At 40.5% G+C, this 22,528-nt stretch overlaps 2 protein-coding genes across 2 annotated transcripts; both read left to right on the top strand.

The window, feature by feature from the left end:
* Positions 1-989: 989 nt before the first annotated feature.
* On the top strand, positions 990-4,700 carry hoxc12a (homeobox C12a). The gene is made up of 2 exons (XM_079225977.1): positions 990-1,587; positions 2,672-4,700. Exons 1-2 carry the CDS (start codon positions 1,005-1,007, stop codon positions 2,908-2,910), a joined length of 822 nt encoding a protein of 273 aa, XP_079082103.1. The 5' UTR covers positions 990-1,004; the 3' UTR covers positions 2,911-4,700.
* Positions 4,701-13,703: 9,003 nt separating this feature from the next.
* On the top strand, positions 13,704-16,942 carry hoxc11a (homeobox C11a; the record flags this gene model as incomplete). The annotated part of the gene is given in 4 exon segments (XM_079226683.1): positions 13,704-13,730; positions 13,732-13,810; positions 13,813-14,571; positions 15,933-16,942. Coding segments are annotated over 4 exon segments (1,098 nt in total). The 3' UTR covers positions 16,166-16,942.
* Between the last annotated feature and the right edge of the window lie 5,586 nt (positions 16,943-22,528).

The following is a 22,528-nucleotide window of genomic DNA, read 5'->3' as shown; positions in this document are numbered from 1 at the left end:
CATATTAGAAATTATAGTGCCAGCTGAAGACAGTAGGCATGAATCATGTGCACATCTTTCTGTAGAAAACGTGTCATGTGATGGAGTCTTTGAAAAGTTTTTTTGTTAGTAAAAAAGAGGCCTTTTCTTTTTGCTAGAACAGAGGCATAACTATAATGCTACATCCCATATGTGTTCAGTGTCTTCAGAGCTGCATCCACAAATCAACTAATTAGCGAGATATAAAGCAGAGACTCTGCTGATTGAATCAGTTGAGTGCCCTCTGATATCTTGTAAAATTCATATAAAAGAATTGTGAGAGGTATAACAATCCCACCAGAGTTTGGCTGTGAGCGTTTATTGGAGGTATCTGTTAAAGTTGTTCATGTGAGGTGTACTAGGGGATATTATGTGAAATATACCCTCTTAAAGTAACCTTGTAGAATATCGTTCTCTTTTACACGGCCAGTGGCTTCAACCTGCTGACCCCGTTACTGTAAATATGAGTAGAGTGCGGCAATGAGCATCAGTCTTTTCTTAAAACAAGCTTGTTAAATTGGGACATCACAGCTTTATATGACATGGAATTCAACCTTAATTTGCTAGAAAACAAGATGTCAAATGCGCCCTCTCCCTCAAGAAAAATTGTTTTCATAAGAAACAGCATTTAAAAAACTTTTGCCAGCGTATAAAGATATTAAACGAGGCCACGGACAGTTCCACGAGTGTCAAAGGAGAAGCAGCCTGCGCTCCTTTTGGACTCTGCGAGACTCAATTGAAGGAAAACAAGATTCTCCATTTTTAATAAAAGGTTTTTATTGTGTTTTTAAAAAGCATATAAACCCCTGTAATACAGAAGTTAATGTTTTGTTTTGTCTGAGATGGACCGAGTGGGTGGTACCATGTGTAGCAGAAGTCAGCCTGGACACGTGGTTTGGGGATGACCAATCAGGCGCCCCTCCAGGTTTAACTATGTTAAATGTCAGATTGCAATAAACTAGAAGCTGTTGGTCGGGCCCGCGGAAATGGGCGAGCATAATCTCCTTAATCCAGGGTTTGTGGGACCTTTGGTAAACATCCACACAGGAGACACATTTTACTTTCCGAATTTTAGAGCCTCAGGGGGACAACTGGCGGGGCTACCGTCGCTCTCCTACCCGAGAAGGGACAATGTTTGCTCCCTTCCGTGGAATCCTTCGGAGCCGTGCAATGGATACTCTCAATCCTACTTTAGCAGCCCCGTGTCCATTAACCCTTCTTTCAATCGCTCGTGTGAAATTAGCAGACCAGAAGAGGGGAAATGTTATTATAGCAACGGGAACAGGGAGACCTGTTCAGGTGGCAGCAGCCTCAAGCGGGAGGACAGGACGAGAGACACATCATCACTAACATCTGACCACGGGATGCACAGTGGCATTGGCAGCACAGCCGCCTTCTCCAAATATGATTATGGAACCGAGCAGCTAACGCAAGACCCGCCATCCTGTCAGTCTTTGGAGTCCGACTCCAGCTCCTCTCTGCTCAACGAGGGAAGCAAGCCTCCATCCAGCGACACACAGACCCTGGTGTCACCGGGAAGCCATGCAAGCAACATAGCCATAGGCGGAGGTGGGTGCTCTTTTTTTCTTTCTTCTTCTCACTTCACAATTATTTGAAACGCACGTTTAACATTATTTATAAGAGACTTGCACTATATAGCGTGCGCTGGCGGTATTACACCGTAGTTAGAGCTCGTTATCTTGATGCACAACTGGCAGCCTGGATTAGCCTGCAGGGTAGTTGCGTGGTGTGCAAACGCCGCTAGGGGTTGCCCTAAAATGCCTCACGCGCCATGTGGTTGTGTACAGTTACAGATAACCTCACCAAGCCAGAATGTCCACCAGCTTTTGAATAAATGATCACCCCCCTTCATTGCATTTCCTCTCCTTAAACGACAAAACTGGGATCCATATAATGGTCGTTGTGCTCTTTGCACTTTGTACAGGCTTAAACAAATTAGCGTGTTGATTTAAAGAGGAGAGGCGCTTTGGATGACTGCATTGTATAGACAGAGTTTTCTTTTTAATGACTCGTAAACAGAATTAATATCTGTCGCTGTGTACTCAAGAGTCATTTAATATGCTCTGAAACTCGCAAATAAGTAGAGGTATTTTCCAGCACGGCTTAATTATCACGTTAATGCTACTTTAACTGCAACAATAAAACTTGCTGTGACACAGGCCGCTGTACATTGGTGGTCTCTAGAGAGGATTGTAAAAATACAAAGTAAGCACGTATGATCCAAAATTGGACACAATTATGCAGGTTCTGGTGGGTCTGAAATTGTGTTTGAGATCAGATATGTCCCGGCAGAGACCACAACAAAGTGTGGAGGAAATGAAGGCTCAGGGGCGCCAGTTCATCCTAATACTCCTACATTTGAGATCATCGGCAAAACAGAGAAATCCTCTCTAGATGACTTAAACGTGTGGTTTTATCTTTCCGTATTACTTTATTATCATGTAATTTGACTTGTTGTGATTGCTGTCCAGCAAAAGGCACTTAGCCTATGCACAGTAGGGCAATTACTCAAGCTATGGGACAACTGACGCCCCTGTAGGCTCCTCATAACCTTGGAGGTGACCGTGATTTTGCAACTGTGCCTGGTGACTAATCCGTTGTTGGCCCCCTCCTCCTCCTCCCTCTCCTCCAGGTGCCCCGTGGTACCCGATGCACACTCGGACCAGAAAGAAGCGCAAACCGTATTCCAAACTTCAGCTGGCTGAGCTGGAAGGTGAATTTATGCTGAATGAGTTCATCACCAGGCAGCGGCGGAGGGAGCTCTCCGACCGACTGAACCTCAGCGACCAACAAGTGAAGATCTGGTTCCAGAACCGCAGGATGAAGAAGAAGAGACTCATGATGAGGGAGCAAGCCTTGGCCTACTTTTAGAGATGCGGCAGAAGGTGAATCGATAGGCAGTGAAAGCCAATCCTTCGCTCCCTTACGTCTTATTTCAATGCATGCATTAATCTATCCATCTTTTACATTGCAGGCGATTATTATATTTTCTGATATTATTGTTGTGTCTCAAAGGTGCGGGCTACACACAAGCCCCCCCAAAAGCCTCCATCTGTCAAATAAAGCTATAGTCTACATGTCAGTAAGACTGCCTTTACGTATAATTGTACCAAAAAGCAGTGAGGTTTTTTTTTTTCTGTGTTGGGAAACCTATTTTAGTTTTTCTGATTTGAGGTATGTCTTCGTGGCATTAGCTCAGTTTGGGATGACACAGAGTGACATCATCCTTTTTGTTCCACTTTTAGTCAGGGAAATTGACGAGAAAGCGGGGCTACTTGGTAAAATAAAATTAAAAATAGATAGAAAGGCAGAGAGGCTGAAAGACTCAGCAATTTCTGTGGCGTTAGGGACTGATGAGGAAGAATCCCCCTCCCGGGTGCTCAATACTTCCACAGCCATAATTGGTCGGGTAAGAGGAGCACCATCTTTATCTCCTTTCCATAGTTTCGCCACGCTTTGTGGCACGTTCACGGTCACGGACAGGAAGTCTGGGTGTCTGCATGAGGAGAGGAGGACTAAAACAGCAACCTTATCCATTGTGATGTCTTTATGACTGTGCATTGGGAAAAAATAGGATTGCCATAACTTCGTTCATGTGCTAACACGTTTCTCAAAGTATTTTTTCTTACTTGTATTACATTTAAACTTATCTTAACAGGCACAGCATACTGCATGGGTTGCATTTCTTTAGTTGAGTGAGATCACCGTTTGAATCAAGTTTGAGCTGCTATTAAAGGCCATATTTTGCCCGTGCATTCAACTATAAATTCGCCAGAATCTGTATTGGAAATATTCGCCACTACAAGTACATTTTTAGGCCAACTTGGTTAAACAAGGGAACTGCCTAAAGTTGTAACAGGTGGGAGGGGTTCATTTTAGGCCTGGAAATTAATTTCTGAAACTTGCTGACGAGAATAAAAATAAACAAGTAGAAATTTAGAGATGTTAATATAGGCCTATGTGTGCGCTCCCATAATTCAGGGCGAAAAAGTGCATAATCTGTCATGTAAAGCGAGCAAGCTATAGCAGTGAAATGTATTTGCAGCATGTTATTGATGTGAAATATCTAAAAGTCACGTTCTGCGGGCCACTTCTGTAGGTGACTTTTTTAATACTTGTTTTTCTGAACAAATCAAAAGTGAACACAACCTTGAACATTTTGACACAAGCGTCTAGAATGTATTATTATTATTGATATTATTATTAGACTATTAGGATGGAAATGTACTTGCTCTTTGCAACGTGCTCAATGTTGTCCCTTTCCATACCTTGTACTCGTGTATAACTTTGTAAAATGACATATGTTACTTTTTTCCTCCTGTTTGAGGACCCCTTATCGCTATGTAATAGTGCGTTATATGTTATTGATCGTATTGTACTATATTGCATTCCATATAGCCTATTTGTGGTTCTAAGGGTTGGAAATGTAGGCCTATTATATCATACTGCCAATGATGGATATAAGAAATGGTATGCAATACGTTTTACCATACATGACATTTAAATAAACCATGTTTCAGTGTGATAGTTGTTTGTTATCGTTCTTTTATTTCGTCCCTTATCGCATTCCCTCCTTTGCGCTTGTAAGGATTGCTACGTTGTCTTGTAAAAGTAATACTGATATGAATGTATATGCGTACGGTCTTCAATAAACATAATATTGAAACTTTATTGGTGTAACCTCACTCTGTCATTAGGTTGCCTCTTTGAATGTTCTGCTTTAAAATCTGCTCTTCTAACTGCTAACTGGTGGGATTATTTTAATAGACGTGACCTGTAACACAGTTTAAAAAAAGTGCATGTGTCCAGCGCAGTGAAATGAACATGAATGGGACATTTGGAAGTATTTGAGAGGGTGTTTTGTTGGCACGCAGCTGTACATGCTGTGAACTATAATCAACGGGAGCCCACACAGGTTGACATTGTTTTATTATGACCGCTCTGACACAAAGCTGGATAATGCTACGATATATGCAAAATGGCGGTCAAGTGCATACATTTATGCTAAACCCCATCTTGCATTTAAAACTATTTATTTTGTATTTATCCAACAACTATGTTCATTTTAATAAAACAAAAAAAGTATTTGTTTCCCCTTGAGGTTTGACCTAATGAATGTCACTGGTTTGCTACAAGTCTATAACGCCCGCAGCGGCACGCTGTGGCTCTGTAAAGCAGTAATAGGGTTACACAGTGCTCTACAGTCAAGCCTCTTGGACTGGCTGTGCATCATGCATCTTCTGGTTTGCATTCGGGGTTTAACCGCGTTATCATTTCATATCAAAACCTAGGCTTTGAACATGCACACAGGTCAGAAGTGCTCTCATGAAGTGCGTATACGTCCTTACAAACGACACAGCCGGCTGTATGATACACGTATATTTAAAACCATTAACGCTCTCTCTTCTGGCAATACAGTTTAAAGCGATGCAGGATCGTGCATTGTTTTCCTATCAGCTAGTGGAGCTAGCATCAATGCTTCTGTCCCCAACAGCTTCGGTCTCAGTTGCTGTGACTGGAAGCTGTCGTGCTGTCTCAATGTTGAGCTCACATGTTGCCTTTTCAGTGAACTGTGAACGGCTCCTGCAACCGGCCTTCCTGAGGTAGTCCGTCCATGATCACACCATGAAAGCACATGTACAAGATGACGGGAGATAATTACTTAAACACAATCCCTTTGGTTCTGTACCGGCGTGAACAGTTATCAATTATGATATATTTAATCTCAGGTGTAACTCCGAAAATGCTCTTTGGTTTGCTTTGCTCTGTACTATAATTCTTCTATCACAGAGTAGCTGTACTGTACTCATGCTGACTGAAGCCTCTGATATGTTCCCTGTTTACCTTGCTTCAAACCTTCACCTTCCCCAAATGAGCAACAAACACCCTTACTGTGTGTTCATCAGCTCATAAAATAGCCGCGTGCATTGTATCGTAGTGTTCATTTAAAGAATGAATATGTCATATCCAGGAATGGGCCGTCTGGACGCCGTGCACAATGCGTCAGTTTGCAGGTAGGAACAATAATTCTAAATTGCTGCTTGCATCTATAAACTTTATAAATAAATACATCGTTTGTGAATATGCAATATATGTAAAACGAGACTTGATATAACTAATACAAATATATGACATCCGTAGTTTTATGTATTGGGAAAACATCTTCTCAATGTACACTTTCGCCTCTGGTTAAAGCCCGTTTAAAGAATCCTATCAAAACAATCACCATCTAGAAATTTAACATGGATATCAGAATAAATACTACCATATGCGATGAATTATTTATCATTTTATAATTCGAAAAATACAGGCATAATGTTTTGATATGCACCATTTATGAACCGAAGATACGATTCTGTCCTTGTTTGAATCCAAGAACACAGTGTATGGTTTTGAGGAAGTGTCAGGCTGATGCAAAGCATAAACAGAAAATCCACCAAGTATTTTCTGTGGTATGATAATAACCAAGTCTGTGAATTAATATTGAAATTGTGTGTATTGAATGTGATCATCCAGAGGACATAACAACTCCAATCTTTTTAACCAATCAAACGCGCTGTTGACCATTAAAGGAGATAAACAAGTGCCTTGTGTTTGTGTGTTGCATTGTTAAATGGGTTAGAGGAGAATAATGAATGCAAAATGCACCATGACGCTCCTGAGCGTCCTGCTGTACCTCAGCCATTATTTGTAAAATAAATCTTCGAGGTCAGTTATGTAAACAAATGCTTTAGGAAACATTGTCCGTCCTCTTGAAATGTCTACATCAACATTTGTAATAACGTAATATTGCGCACGTATTTTGTTATTTGTGCTAGTAAAATGTCCAAAACAATCTGGCGATATATAGAAAAGAAAGAAAGAATGATCAGCAGGATCCATGACGTATAGTTAAGTTTAACTGAGAGAAGTGTAAACTAATATCCAAAGAAGTGAACATTTGCATGATCTGTTTATACAAATGTATTTGGTTAGCATTGAAACCACAGGCAGCATTGCGCACAGCGTGATTCCATCTTTGCTAAACCAAGATTAAATGATGCAAACAGTTGTTTGTGCTTTTACAGGCTATTTATGTGATTCCTGTGTGAAACCGGGGGATTATTTGGACCGTATAACATGGCAGTCTGGTCTTTGAACGGTGCCAAACGGATATCTGAACAAGGGATCTAGTTTTAACTTGAACTTCAAACCAGACTTATCTGCTGCTGTTAGAAGGGACTTTTTTGTGTGTATCCTATATCCTCAAATATTTCTATTCTTTATTTTGCTTTTGCTTATGACAATGATATTGTGCTGAAAACCTTTATAATAGCTTTCACGTCGGACACACACCACTGAACATTGGACTGCGCCTTTACCTGCAATCCCTGCTCCTCAGAAGCTGAACGAGATCACTGCACTGCGGCGAATCTTGGTTTTCACTTGTTTGCCTTGTCTGCCTGTAATTAGTTAATAGTGTAATACAAGATAGGGGCGAATTCAAACCTAACCTCAGAAGAAACCACTGCGGAGAACCTCAACATATTTGTATTGTAGAAACAGGACGACATTTCAACTCGCTTTGCAGGTCTTTTACAATCGGCCTTTCACTGCTCTTGCGCACTTTTGACTTTGAGACTGGCTAAATCTGTTTATGGCGGCCTGTCTCCGTGTCCCAAAGGTCAGTGAGCTTCACAGTGCCCTTCGCAGAGAACTTGTGTGGCATGTGGTCTATGTCCCCCGCCACCCCTCTGCCGTTTATGGTACGGAGCTGGCTAGAGAAATAGAAAGCAATGTTATTCCTGCTAAAGTGTGCGTGTGTGCGTGTGCGTGTGTGTGGGGGTGAGCGTGTGCGTGGGTGCGTGTGTGTGTGTGGTGAGCGTGTGTGTGTGTGTGTGTGTGCGTGTGTGTGGAAGGAGTGTTAATGTGATAGAGAAAGAGAGAATAAGCAGAATGCTTAACATGAAAGATCCATGTTGTTTTCTCTCCTTTCTGAACGGTCATATATTGATTTTGACGTTATTTGAAATGAGTTCTCTATGAGCTCCATTTTTTTCTGAAACGTACTATCTTATCAATTTATTTTTCAATAGCATCGCCCGTCAAACAACCCCCTAATACGCGATGGATGTCAATGTTTCATTGCCGCCCTGGAAGAGCCGGGATCCTCTCCAGTTGTCCCTGATGGAAAGAAACATCTTGCAATTGATTTAAATTGATTGAGGTTGCGATAGCAAATCAGAAGGGTTTCATTTTACTGTTCTTGTTTAGCCTATATTGTGAAAGCATTCCCATTCTTCGTTTTGTATTTCTGAAATCGTGTGACAACATATTAGTATCTAAATAATGTGCACGGCGTTCTTCAGTGCCTGAATCATTAATTTCTCACCAATATTTATTGGAATCTCAGTTTGCAATCGCCTTTTTTCCGTCTTAAATATATTTGTTGATTTCTCTCTTTTTTCCTGCTTAGTGCATTCTTCTTAAATGATTAGATGTGGGCTGTCCTCTCCAGGCCGAAGCTGAAGGTCAAGTATGCAGCACAGAGCTGTTCAATCGGCGGTGCCTGCTCGAAGCTCTTCCAATTTAATACACGATTGGAAATTCTGTCACCTGTTCAAGTTTGTCCTCGTATCGGTTTATTGCATTAATTTGCATTCATATATTTATAATTGCATCTTCTGTGTGTTAGAGGTCTGGCTCGGAAGTATGCTTGAAAAAACTGCTGCACAAACGACAAAATACTAAGTGCTCGAGCAGACATTTCACCGATATTTGATTGTATCGCGTGAAGCCCGGAACTTTTATTTTAGGGCCACATACTGAAACACCTTTGCCCAACAGTGTAGACTAAAATAATGCATTTTGACCCCAGTCGCGAAAAGGACCAAACAGTGCGTGCTTCGCCTCAATTGAAATAAATGCTGAGTTGAATTCGCACTGTTTGGCAAATACATTTCACTGACTTTCCACCTGCATGAACAATATTTGACGTCTATTTTGACAAGACGTTGGTTACAACAGACAAAATTTGACCAAATAATGAAACAAATGCCATCAATTAAAACGTTAACGTGTGGACACGCATCTCTGTGTTATTACTGCACATACACAAGTTACATCAAAATATGACCACACTTAGATCGTGTAAGTATTTTGTACACAACCTGTAAGTAGAAAAATACAATTGAAACCACTGCGTAATGGTTCGCTGGTGGTGCGTAATTGTGTGCCGCCTCGTGCGTAATTTCCGAAACCTGTCAAAAAACGTTTAATTAGGATAGTTAGTCAACGTTGACTTGTTTTAAAACACTGGGCATATTGTCCCTGCTGCTTTTTTTTATTTTATAAGGGGGGTCTGATATTTTCGAACATTGACTGTGGATCACAGACGTCTAATACAGACAAAGCCTAAGAATATCTTTTTGAATATGTCGGCATGTGACAGGCCACAGCCTCAAGTACATTCTGCTTATAAATGCTCTTTATGATGACTTTTGTAGCGTATTCATTGCGACACTAAGTGCTTCTCTAGCAGAATATCAGACACTATCAAAAAAAAAATCTGAGCTTCTTTAGAATTTTTTCAAAGATGGATACAATTCTGTGTTTATTGTCCCTCTGCTTAAAGGACTTCCAGGATAATCTAAATAACACATAGGAACTGGAGCCAGCAGTTACTATTGGCCGATTTCTTGAGATGTGAAATCATTTAATACTTCTAATAAAAAAGTTAACACATTGTTGTGAAAGCTTTATGTCCTAGTGGTTGGAAGAGAAATACACTCTGGAGATTGCTCTAAATGTAACAGCAACACACATCCTTATCTAGTAAGCTATTGTTGCCACCACAAACGCTCCATGCGAGGTGCATTCACTGAGACCTCAGTAAAAAAAAAAACAAGGCACTTTAGTGTTGCTTGAAACTGTTCGCAGCTCATACAGACAAGTTTAACTGCCCGACTTACATCCAATTAAACTTATCTAGGCCATGAGGGGACAGTAATATGATTACACAAGCTTCCCACATTTAGCCTTGACTTCTTCAGCTAGCTGTGCAGCAGTGTCTTGCTGAACTGCGCCCATTGTGCGTGCTGTGTTTGTGTGCAGTTAGTGTTGTATCACATGGCACAGGATTTATTGATGCCGAGCCAAAACACTGCAATATTTAGGAGCGCCGTTTTTTGAACAGGGAGTCCTTCTTAACAAAAGGGTGACACCTCAGTTAACCATTGCAATTACAGTGCTAGGTAGCAATAGCTTAAATTCCACAGACACAGTCGTAAAGTTAGTGCTCCAACAGTGATATTTAAGCAAAGAATGCCAACGGTTTACAACACACCTTCTCTTTGGTGCTCTCAGCAGAACATTTTGACTATAACTTAAACTATAGTTGGGACATACTTTTACAATATTGTTCATCATTTTGGGAATCATGAGATAGAATAAGTAGAGGACTTATAACTCAGAGAACTTTGTATGCAAACTCCCCATACTTGGCCTGCTCATTTGGTGCAACCAAATCAAACTTCCCTGGGTCCTACTGCTAGCATAATATCCGCAGCTGAGTCCATCCGGGGAAATTAGCACATGGTAAACCTTATTTTTTGACTGATGGCCTGAGCGCACCAAGCCGAGAATAGCCAGTGTTTAAACCCTCGGAAGGCGGATATAGCCAAGTGATGGACGTTGACTGGTCCTATGTTGTCACATTATGACAAACACTGCGACTTAAACACAGCCAGGAGGACTATTTAGTATCCGATTAAGCGCCTTAATTCCTTTTGTGTACTGTGTTGTCTAATCTTTCGCATTTTTCAGTCGTCTGATTATCAGCCCTAACTTTTTTAATTTGATTTGTGCATCATTTATTCATACCTCATATCCTCACATTACGTATTAATACCGCGCTAATGCGCATCAATGAAATGATCAAGAAGAGGAAATTATTTGAAAAAATAGTTTTGGACAGTCTGCCTGCTGAAGGGAAAAGTTTGTGGTGTGTATTTATTTTGATGGGACATTTATTATTCTACAATTGATATAATGATCAGATTCATGTCTACATTTTAAATGTGATAATGCAGAACCGGTATTGATTTCAATGAGTATTGCGGCTTTTCAATTTGTAGGATTTCAACTTCATATTAAAGCCCTGCGTCATATTTTGAATTGCTCAGTGTACTATCAATTATGGATTAGACAATGGCATTTTGATGTGCGGATTAATATCGTTAACAACTACACAGCATTGAATACCGCAGCATGTGTCGAGCATGTGTCCACAAGCAAAGAATGTTGATACAAATATTTCCATAACTGCGGATATTCAAACGCCAAAGATTGAACCAGTAGCAGTAGCTGTTTATTACAGGGCACAAATACACGGGTATATACTAGTTTTGTGGGTACTGTGTGTCACATTCAAACTATTACATTTTGATTTCATTTTTTTTTTTTTTTTTTTTTTACCAGAAGAGACATTTATTGGTGGTCCAAATTGCTGCATTTCTGAACTGGACACAAACAAAGTTGCAGAAAATGCGTTGAAAATTCAGCTCACCGTTGTTTTTTTAAGTTGCAGAATATAGTTGCTGAAATCCAAATTCCTCTCATTCTCAAGTTTTATGGTTTTCTATAGAACAAAGGGATTTAGCGTTACTACAGCCATTCGGCGTTTTATGGTGGACGTAGAGAGGATTTTAGTGGTCAAATTCAAGTGCTGTGTCTGGACAGCTGTCTGCTTCCTTTGTACTTGGATGCAGGATGCATCATGTGAGTCCACCTTTTGTCTATAAGGGTAGTAAACAAGCTAATGCCAATGCCACCGCCACCTTCTCCACAAAAACGCCTGCAATGGAATCTTATTTCCAATTCTGAGGTCTGATGCTGCGGCTTGTTCTTCCCCTGCTTGCTGTTGGAAATCCCCAAAGACACAAACTTTGTTTTCCATAATTTTTTTAACAACGCAGGTGTCCTATAAGTGAATGTATTAGAACGATCGAGTTATTGGACTATTGGATAATAATTCTAAATTATACTGCATCATTTAAGATGTAGCCTATGATCATAAACAATGGGCCATCATATTAATTTCACCTTGTGATAGTATCAGTTAGTCTATAAAGAGTCGAAGACGGCCCTTAACAGTATAATTAAAAGTTTACAATGACGCAGGAAAGAATAGGCAGCGGCATCTTATCTCCAAACCACTTGTTTATTACATTGTATTCTTAAAAAAAGAAAAAAAGACAACATACCAGAGGACATGTTTTTTCTGTTTAACAGTCACCCACAGAGAAATGTCGAAAATAAAATGATCACAGCAACTTGGAACATCAGCTGGGACTTGTTTAATTTTAGAGGGAAAGCTCGGATATTTTCATATTCTCGGGTCAATAGACTCAATCTGACTGGCCTAAAGCAGCCGTTTACAGGACAACTAATTGTTGCTTTGCTTTGAAAAGTAGACAAAAGTAGCGATACAAAGCATTTAACTTGATAGAATGTGACCATATATCTCAAAATATCATTTGAATATTTTCAGTGTAAGAGTTTAACACATTGAGGTGATTTTCTTTTTTTGTGTGTGTCAATAACAACTCCAACGTGAGGGTAGTAAAACAGTTTTCAGTTTCAGAGTTTGCGTTCATGTCAGCAGGGCACATTTAGCCAGTGGAGGAGATGCAGCGTCCCAGGGCTTCACTATTCCTGCATGAACTCCAGGAACTTGGCTTTTGAATTGCAATTGTCCTCCATGGACTCTGATCCAAAGTCAAAGGGAATAATGAGAGTGGGCCGATTAATTTAGCTTGCACAGCATGTGTGTCCTGCATTGCCTAACCGTTAGTTATACTTCCTTTTACAACATTATTATAGTCGTACACCACCAGTCTAGTGTAGCAACGTTTTTCCCTTCGTGAAAACCTGAATATAATGGATGACGAATTCATATGTTGCACAATATAAACGGATCATCTACGCCTCTGTTTAATAATCATGTGGGCAGCAGACTCGTTTAGCCACTGTTAAAGAATAAAAGGAGATCAAAAAGGATACAACCCTCATGAAAAGATCTCATGCAGTATCGCATACAACAATGTAAAATGTCCTGGAGAATCCTGGTAAATATAAAACGACGATTCGACTCTTTGGGTTGCTTTTTAACATCTTTACACTTTATGTTGGCTACATTGACAACGTATACTGACCGATCCTATACTTCCTTAATCCCGATGAATACTGTTTGTAACAGTGACATTCATAATATTTCCTCATTTTATGATTACAATATTAAAATGACCAGTAGTTCAATCATTTCTGATATGTATAGCAATTCTCATTTAATTACAATAAGAACAATACATCATAATAATACTAATTTAATAAGTGTAATAATTCAAATCTCGCATGTTAAATTCAATAATACTATGAAATGCATGTTTCTTAATGTACTCTGCAGTTTGTGCAATGTCGGTTTAAGGAGCTGTAGCTGTACAGCTAGCCTACCAGCAGCCCATAAACATAAACACACACAGCACATATCTCTCTAATTGTCATAAACCAGCGAGCAGGAATCTGTTCCTGGTTTTCTTAGTGCGCCTGTGGTGTTTGGAAATTATTCGTTTGAACCTTCTCTAAAGCCAACCACTCCTACACATCCAACTCTTCCAAATTGATATATGACAATATCTACTTTCGATCACGTGTCTGCGGGGCGACTTAGACGGATTGCGCGTCATCTCGCCTTCCCAAATTTTCCCCTTCTGCTGCAGCTCGTATCCAAAACATCTATCTATAGTTCGGAGTACGAGAGAGAGAGAAAGATGTTTAACTCGGTGAATCTGGGCAACTTCTGCTCCCAGACGCGCAAAGACCGGACATCCGAGTTTGGGGACAGGACAGGCTGCGCGTCCAACATATACCTCCCCAGCTGCACCTACTACGTCCCCGAGTTTTCTGCCGTCTCCTCGTTTCTTCCACAGGCCCCGTCCCGGCAAATCAGCTACCCTTATTCCACAAATCTGTCTCAAGTGCAGCCGGTACGGGAAGTTTCATACGGCTTGGACCCTGCTAGTAAATGGCACCACAGAAGCAATTATGCATCGTGCTACTCGGGAGAGGATCTGGTGCATAGGGACTGTCTTCCACCATCCACCATGACAGAAATGCTTATGAAGAACGAGAGTGTGTACAGCCACCACCACCACCATCACACCCATCCCGGCTCCAATCACCCCGCCACAGGTTTTTACTCCGGCGTGGGGAAAAACAGCGTCCTCCCGCAAGGTTTCGACCGCTTTTTCGAGACTGCATACTGCAGCAGCACGGACAATCAGTCAGACAGTTGTTTACAAAAGGGCGAGGGGGGGAAGCTGGAAAGCGAGTCCCCGGAGCAGCAGCAGCAGCAGCAGCCCACAGCCTCGGTACCCGGAGCTCCGGAGCCGGAGAAAGACCCAGAAGATGAGGGGGAACATACAAATTCAGGCTCGTGCACTTCTTCCTCCGCAACCACCAAGGACGGCACCGCCAACAAGAGCAGCCACTCGAGTAGGTATACCGAAGCTGTAAAATGGGGGAAGGTTAAGGGGACTAGCCCGGTGTTTTGTCGGTCAGATTTTATGTGGAGTTTTATAAGCATTCAAAGGATTTTATTATAACCCTACAAAGCTCTTTCTTGCAACGAGAAGAATTTTTACGATGGGAAAGCGCTTTGAAAAAAAGGGGATGTTATACACAGACGCCTCTATGGTGAGAGTCTGTGAAATGTTTAAGAGAGAGAGCTATTGTGACAAATGTTAACTTTGATCATGAACTTGCGTTGGGCATTTTAAGGGATTTTCTCGTCGGGCTGTCGAGAGTAAAAACCAATTGGGCAGAACATTGCTTTTGGCGTCTTGTGAATTTTCTTTTAGCACCGAGTTTGCCCGCAAAAGACATGCTGCACAGAGTATTACACACTTTACGGTTAAATGCGTGCCTACCTATCTAGATATCAAGACGATAGGTTATAGATATCTATGCATCTAATGACAGATTAGAACCGTTTCCTCCATTAACAAATAGGCAGTAAATGAATCAGTGTTTTGCATCGGCCATATCTATATGAGAAGAATGCATTGCTGCAATTTATGCTATTTCCTCAGTAGCTATACTGAAAAAGGGGAAGTCTAAATCCTAAATCTTCTTTTGCATCACCTCTCTATTATGGATTTGAATGCAAGCTGGTATTACTGATAACTTGAATGACCAGCATTAAGTAGAGTGATGTTTGATATTAAAGTGCCTAAATTGATATCATCGCAGCACACATGCCCTGTTGGTGTTTAGGCTCATGTACATTGCATTAGCTGAGCCAGGCTGCAGATACAAGCTAACTGTGGCTACCCCTGTTCCTCACAGAAAACAATCAAAACAAATCTATTTCCCCAGTCACCTGTTTGATAAGACGTTATAGGGCCATAGAGGTCTCACAGGCCGCTGCAGACATGAGCTATGCATTTCAAGTCACTGCCAAAAGATTGTGCAAATTGTTAGTTTAGCTCCAGAGGAATGTGACGCACATTATGTGGTTAGATACTTTTGTTGTTGTATACTTATAACAGATAAACACGTACTTAGAGCCAGTAAGTTGATATTATTTCCTCCATGTGATTCAGATATTTAACACGTTTTATGGATAGTTTAACTGATAGCCTCGGCCACTTTGCCTGATGAATGTTGACTGAAATGTTATCATTACTAATGGCACTGAAACTGAATTATTAGCATCTGGTCTTATGGTCACCTCAGCACTGCCTTTTTTTGTCTCTTTTTTTGTAAATATTATAATTAATGTCAATACATGTGACGTTGTTTCTATTTCCCGTGATACTGAATTTATTATATTTTTTTTAATTGTTTTTCTTCAGCCACTCCTCGCACACGGAAGAAGAGGTGCCCATATTCCAAGTTTCAGATTCGGGAGCTGGAGCGGGAATTCTTCTTTAACGTTTACATCAACAAAGAGAAAAGGCTTCAGCTTTCGCGAATGTTAAACCTCACCGACCGCCAGGTTAAAATCTGGTTTCAGAATAGAAGAATGAAAGAGAAGAAGCTGAGCAGAGATCGCCTCCAGTACTTCTCTGGGAACCCCCTATTGTGAGCAGGCGCATGAGTGTCACCATCTTGGTCAGTGACATTAAGGCCTACTCTTGTCCCATTGAATTGTAATCGTGGGCAGAAGCATTTTCTAAAGGAGCCCATGTCGCCCACGGTGCAATGTTAAAGTGGACAGTAGGAATAATAGGCCTGCATGGGATAATGTCGCCATTTTCTTATTGCCCCACGGGCGGCGGTGAATTTCTTGCTGGTCCCCAGTGAGGCCTACATGGTTAGAATAATCATTTATACCTAAGCTGTTCTTGAATATGTCTCTCTATTTATCACAACTCTCCATTGTGTTTATTCTATATTGTTCATATAGACATATGTGTTGTTAAAATAGGCTATCAAATGTAACAAACAGTTTGAACCATCCTTATTGCGCAGACAACGTTTAGCTCTTACCCGTCCCTCTGGTCTATGTATATAGTATATCATGATCTAATTATTTCTCGACCAGAGCATGGACAAAGCAAGGTAACTCTCTTGGCTATATTTTTCGCCATTGAGAACTGTGACGTCCAATCTGTGAAAGTATACCCTCCTGAGTAGCCTATGCAATGTGCATTCGTCACTGTAAATAATATGTTGAATTTCCTTTACCCCACCCCTGCTGCTATCTTTCAGTACACTGCCCATACAACTTAAACAGCTTTAACGCCAACTCTCGTTAAATTATTTGCTTAAAACATTGGTGCTTTGGATTCCAGAGAGTATGAACAGATTGTTGGCCTGTGTATCGTTAATATAATACATATGAAATAAACAGAAACATATAGGCAAAACTCAACGACTTTGTGCTTTTTCTGCCACCATGATCACAATGACCATAACTGATATGCAAATTCTTGACAGCTGCAATGTTTGCTGCTTTTGCTGGAAATAGCAACTGCTTATAAATGTGTGTGTATAACCCAGAACTGCTGGCCTATAACATGAGCACACTTTTAACTTGTTAACAGACAGTTCAGGCTGATACACACGTGGTGGATTTGGTAGCGCTTGTGAAATTGAGGAATAGTGTCGGCGGGGCTACACTTGTCAGATTTTCGGCTATTTTAAGGTTACACCACTCTGAAAGATCATGTTTAAATTTTAGCAAGCGTGTTAAACGAAGATAGAGCCCAGATCTTAGAAATGTAGAGAAAGAGAGTGGAAGGATAACCTCTTTTAGTGCCCACTAAATGGAATCGCACTCTTGTAGTCTAGACACTGCCATAAAGACAGAGGCACTAAATTGCTATTTTTTTTCTCTTAATTGCACCGTCTGTTCAGGGGAATGGCGTTCACTTCCGCAGTAAATAGTAAACAAGCAAGACTGGATGTCCGAAAGGGGCGAAACAAAGTTGCCAAGAGATTTCGACATGAACTCGGTCTGTGTCTGTAACGACAAACCAGACCCCAACCCCCTCTGCACACAACCGCCATGTCCACCTCTCTTCTAAACTCAATACCCTGTTGGAAAACCTCAGAACGTTTTTTTTCCCAGAGATTTTGGTGGAGATTTTAGTCAGTACTTTTAACTTTTTTTTTTTTTTTTTTAAAGATCAGGCCTGTGAACGACTTCGTGGAATTAAGTATAATGTTTAGCTGCTCCGATTCAGCCAAGCTTTTGAATTAATAGTCTATTTGTCTGAGATGACCCCAAACCTCAGCCTATTTCAACACATCAGTTATTAATACATTATTTTTGACTAATGGGCCACATGAGTTATATCAAGAGATAGCTAGGGAAAAGACATTATAATTGGCACTTTTTTTTCAAAATGTGTGTGTGTGTGTGTGTGTGTGTGTGTGTGTGTGTGTGTGTGTGTGTGTGTGTGTGTGTGTGTGTGTGTGTGTGTGTGTGTGTGTGTGTTAAGCGGTAAGCCTGTACGTGTATTTTCTAATGTGTGTTCCCGAACATATGTGTATGATGATTGCACGTGTGCATTAACTACAATTTATAATTAAATGTAGTCTTTGAACTTCAATAATGTCAAGGCCCTCACCTTTAACCCGGTGCAATAAAGTGGAATCAAGGAGACACTTTAGCCCGGAAATGTGTGCAGCGGCGGAATGGGCCAATGAGAGTGAGTGGGAACAGAAAATGGAATGTGTAAAGAGACCAACTTTGACCCCTCGCATTAAACTACGGCAGGTAACTTTGCCAGCTTTAGCACGCCCAGTAAATACACTTTATTGTCCTTGTTAAATGTATACATGTTCACGCATGAGGCGTTTTCAACCCTGTTGGTATAAACTGTAGACCTATATTTGTATTCTCTAAAGTAAAAAAAAAAAAAAAACATGTTGGTGTGTGGCGGCCGCAGTGTGTGGTTCTGGAAGTGCAACATGACGGTTTGTGCGTGGGTGTGTTGAGTCGAGTCAGTCCAGCCTCTGATCCTGACTTTAGATGTGAGTCCTGCTCAGACTGCTGTGCATTACACGTGCTTTTACAGTGCAGTTTATATGGTCTGTATTTACTCCTGAGTGCTTATTTAATGTTATCTGTTTGGTTCATTTCGGGATCATGGATTTTGTCCAAATTATAGTATTTTAACAGAAAGAAAGAAAGGGAACGAAAAACGCCGAGGTTGCCTTCGCATGATACACACTTTTTTACTGAGTGTATTATCAATGTAGCAGTTCTTTTCTTTCCAGCCATTGAAATCAGGCTCAATCTGCATATGTCAGTGTAATATCTGACAAAAGAAAGGCGACACACACAAGCAGAGATCAAGGCTATCGGAGCTCCTCTCTCGCCACACCCACCAACCTTGGCCCATGGGACTGTGACGTGCGTAATGTGTAGGTTTTCCAACACACAACGTCACTAAGAGAGAGAGCTGCGCTGCAAATGTTGTCTATCAACCACACGGGGGCCAGGAGGCTCTATTTTGTTTTCTCAACGGGATCTTGAAAACGTTTCCTGAGATGGATGCCTCGGTGACATCAGAGTATTATTAATCCGCAGATAGGCTACGTCCTCTTTGTGATGCGTGTGGCAGAAGTACAGTCCACTGTGCTGGAATGCAGCTCTGCCATATGTCAGCCTGGCCTGGGTGTTGTGGTGGAGGAAAATGGCGGTGTGTTTTATGTAGATGAGGCAAGCCAAGAGGGAAGTAATATAGACTTGTACCATAACAATGTAGAAGGGGAATTGATTAATTCAGCTCCATAAAATCTGAGGAATTGTTTGAAAGAATCTCATTTTTCGATCCGATGCGGTGAAATATCAATAACACTTTGTTTTATTTTTGGAATAAAACAAGGCTATAAAGAATTAATATTTGCTTCTGAGTCCACGGGAGAGTGTAGTGTGAGTGTATTATACTGTATAGTGAAATTGTGAGATATTTCCCATGGGCCCACAAATAACTAAAATTGTAAAGCGACGTAAGGAATTACAGATAGATGTGTTTACACGAAAAAAATATTGCCAATTATATTAACAGCTTTGAATATATATATATATATATATATATATATATATATATATATATATATATATATATATATATATATATATATATGTGCCTATATACAAAATACAAAATCCTCTATGAAAGAAACCTGCAAAGTTCGATACTGTTTTGTACTATTTCCAAATATTTTGTTGCGGATATAAGGAAACTATGTATAATTTGTTGTAATAATAATGTACATTTGAGAATATTCCTGTTTCTCTGCACATCTAATCACGGGGTTATAGGCTATTGAATGGTGTTACATTACAGTGTAGCACTCACATCTCAGCACCTTTCCTGTTCTATATGGAGCCATAAAACAGTTCGACGCTGTAAAACGAACTCCTGCTATTGCTGCAACCAAATAACTCTCAACACGCTTGAATTTACATTAGTGCATTTGTACGGTGCTATTAATTTATCGTTGCCACCAAGTTTGGCGTGACAGTTATTTATAGAAAGTTTTAAGTCAGATATGGCTGCTGGTGTGTATTCGGAGTGGTCGTCAGTGGCAATAATGTAATAGTTCTACCGCTGTACTTTGATGGCGGTTACCACTCTGGGTTTTAATTAAGAACGTACATGATTCTGGCTCCATAAATTTGCTGTTGCGCACGGAGTGGACAGCAGCATGCAGGAGGACACAAAGCAGAACCTCCTCACGTCCAACTGGAAAGATATTTCAAAGTGGCTGCCAGGAGCAAATTAGTTGTGTCGCCCCAGTGGCTCCTGATTAGTCCAATAAGGAAACCAGTTACTGTGCCTTCTGTCCCGCAGCATCCAGCACCCCTTACCTGTTTGCAATATAAGAACAGCTCCTGGGTTTGAAATCAATTGGACGACAATTTAGTGGCGAAAGTTTAGACAAGTGTAAAGACCGTGGTGAAATACAGTTGGAGGCAACGTGTGTGTGTGTGTGTATGTGTGTATGTGTGTGTGTGTGTGTGTGTGTGTGTGTGTGTGTGTGTGTGTGTGTGTGTTTGTGTTTGTGTTTAGCCTATGGTAGTGTACACGTTGGAGGGCAGTGTGTGTCAACGTGTTTGGAAGAACAATATTCAAAGTGTAATGCCCATAGCTGCCCTTGCAGTGAAACTTTTTTGTAAGTGATTAAAAAACCCTCACATTCTGCATGGTAAGATGTCCTCCCTGCAAACGGAGTAAACTAATTGAAACAGAACAAACTGTTCCGTAGGTTGTAGACTTTTCTTAATTTTTGAATCGCCGTTTTGTTCTTAGTTCTCATGCGATACAAGTGCAGGCATAATAAGTCCATTCTACTCGTTTAGATGTTATAGGCTAGGTGTGAAGGTGTCATAAAGCAGTTTTTGCGTGTGTCAGCGGTGTGAGTTTGTGAGGTGGGCTACACTAGGTGTTGATATTAATGTGTCCCTATGAGGCTGAAGGTGTGTGGATTAAATAAAGATGGAGTGGGGAAAGACTATCCTTAATACTCCTTTATTCCAACATTGTCCTGTTTTGTGGTGAAACAAACGCCATTCAAAATGTAAAATGATCAGGAACTATAAACATTTTACCTTAGAGCGGACAATTTATAGTTTATATTATGAGCTTTATAAGGATTTCATGAGCTCAAGATGTCCTCCACACTCGTAAGACCACGTTATCCGTCCATGTATCCTCAATTTTATATAAACATCACAAAAACAGAAGAGGCAAGTCTGTCATCTCGAGTTATTATTGGTCCCTTTTATTTCATAAATGTGGGGCATTGTTCCGAAGGTACAGTGAACACAAAGACGCTGTTTATTGGTTATTTTGCATTTTTATTTTTACTCACATTCAGTATATCACGTGCAAATACATGTCCTGTCTAATCTGTAAACATCACTGTACACATGCAACATAAATATTCACAGACACACATTTCGAACGGAGCCTATCTTGCCCTTGCCTTTGAAAATGAGTCTGAACTGAAAACACAGACGGACAGGCGTGCGGGCACACAACCCAGAGGACGCAAGCACACCCGCAGAGCTGTGGCTAATCATTTCAACGAATTCATTTTAAATTGGCTCAAGGCTGCCATCAGCATTTGCATTGAGAGTCTTGTTTGATAGAAATCTGTTAGTAGTCCCATCTAAAATGCTGACGAGACATTTTGGAGCAGCTCTAAACCCTTAAGCATATGGTTGTGTAGGCCTATAGCATAAGCAGTTTGCCTTACTGCAGCTAGCTGAACATTGTGTGTCCATTTTCAAATAGAATATATAAATTACACAACTAGAAAAAGTATAACATTAGTTTTACAAGCTTCCCATTTTTTTAAATGTAAAAAAACCCGGTGTGTTCAACCTGTAGTGAGAATTGGGACCTTGTACGCGTTTGCAGTATTTATGCCAACTGTATGTGTGTTAGCAACGAATGTCCCAATGCTCAGCCTATACTGAAGCAGACTACGCAGGCCTGACACCAAACAAGACGACCCACGGAGCAAAGACCACACTGCTTTTTCACTTGATTCCCTGAGTGAGAATACAAATGTGAGCTAAACTTAGTTAGAAACTATTCACACAAATAAACACATTATTAAACATTTTGAACATGTTGTCTCTATCCAGTTTGTATGAGATATCACAATGACGGTAATGTTTTCATGTGTTTTATTTGAGATGTTTTCAATGGGTATAGTAATATGACTCATTTATATGCATGTATCATTGCTGGTTTCGGCTGCATTAGATGTTGTTGCTAGTGACTTCTATTTGTACATACACACACACACACACACACACACACACACACACACACACACACACATATATATATATATATATATATATATATATATATATATATATATATTATATATTTACGTTTTCACCTTTTACGTATTACGTTTCCACCTGACCAAGACACATTTCAACAAATCATCTGAATCGTTTGGAGGAGAATTG

The sequence above is a fragment of the Taurulus bubalis genome (genome assembly GCF_910589615.1).
Source record: "Taurulus bubalis genome assembly, chromosome: 11".
Taxonomy (NCBI): Eukaryota; Metazoa; Chordata; class Actinopteri; order Perciformes; family Cottidae; genus Taurulus; species Taurulus bubalis.
This window is presented reverse-complemented; position numbering and strand designations above follow the sequence as displayed.

Coding starts and splice junctions, on each gene's coding strand:
- hoxc12a (XM_079225977.1), top strand. CDS start 1,005: ATGGGCGAGCATAATCTCCTTAATCCAGGGTTTGTGGGACCTTTGGTA. Junction 1,588..2,671: donor CAACATAGCCATAGGCGGAG/GTGGGTGCTCTT, acceptor CCTCTCCTCCAG/GTGCCCCGTGGTACCCGATG.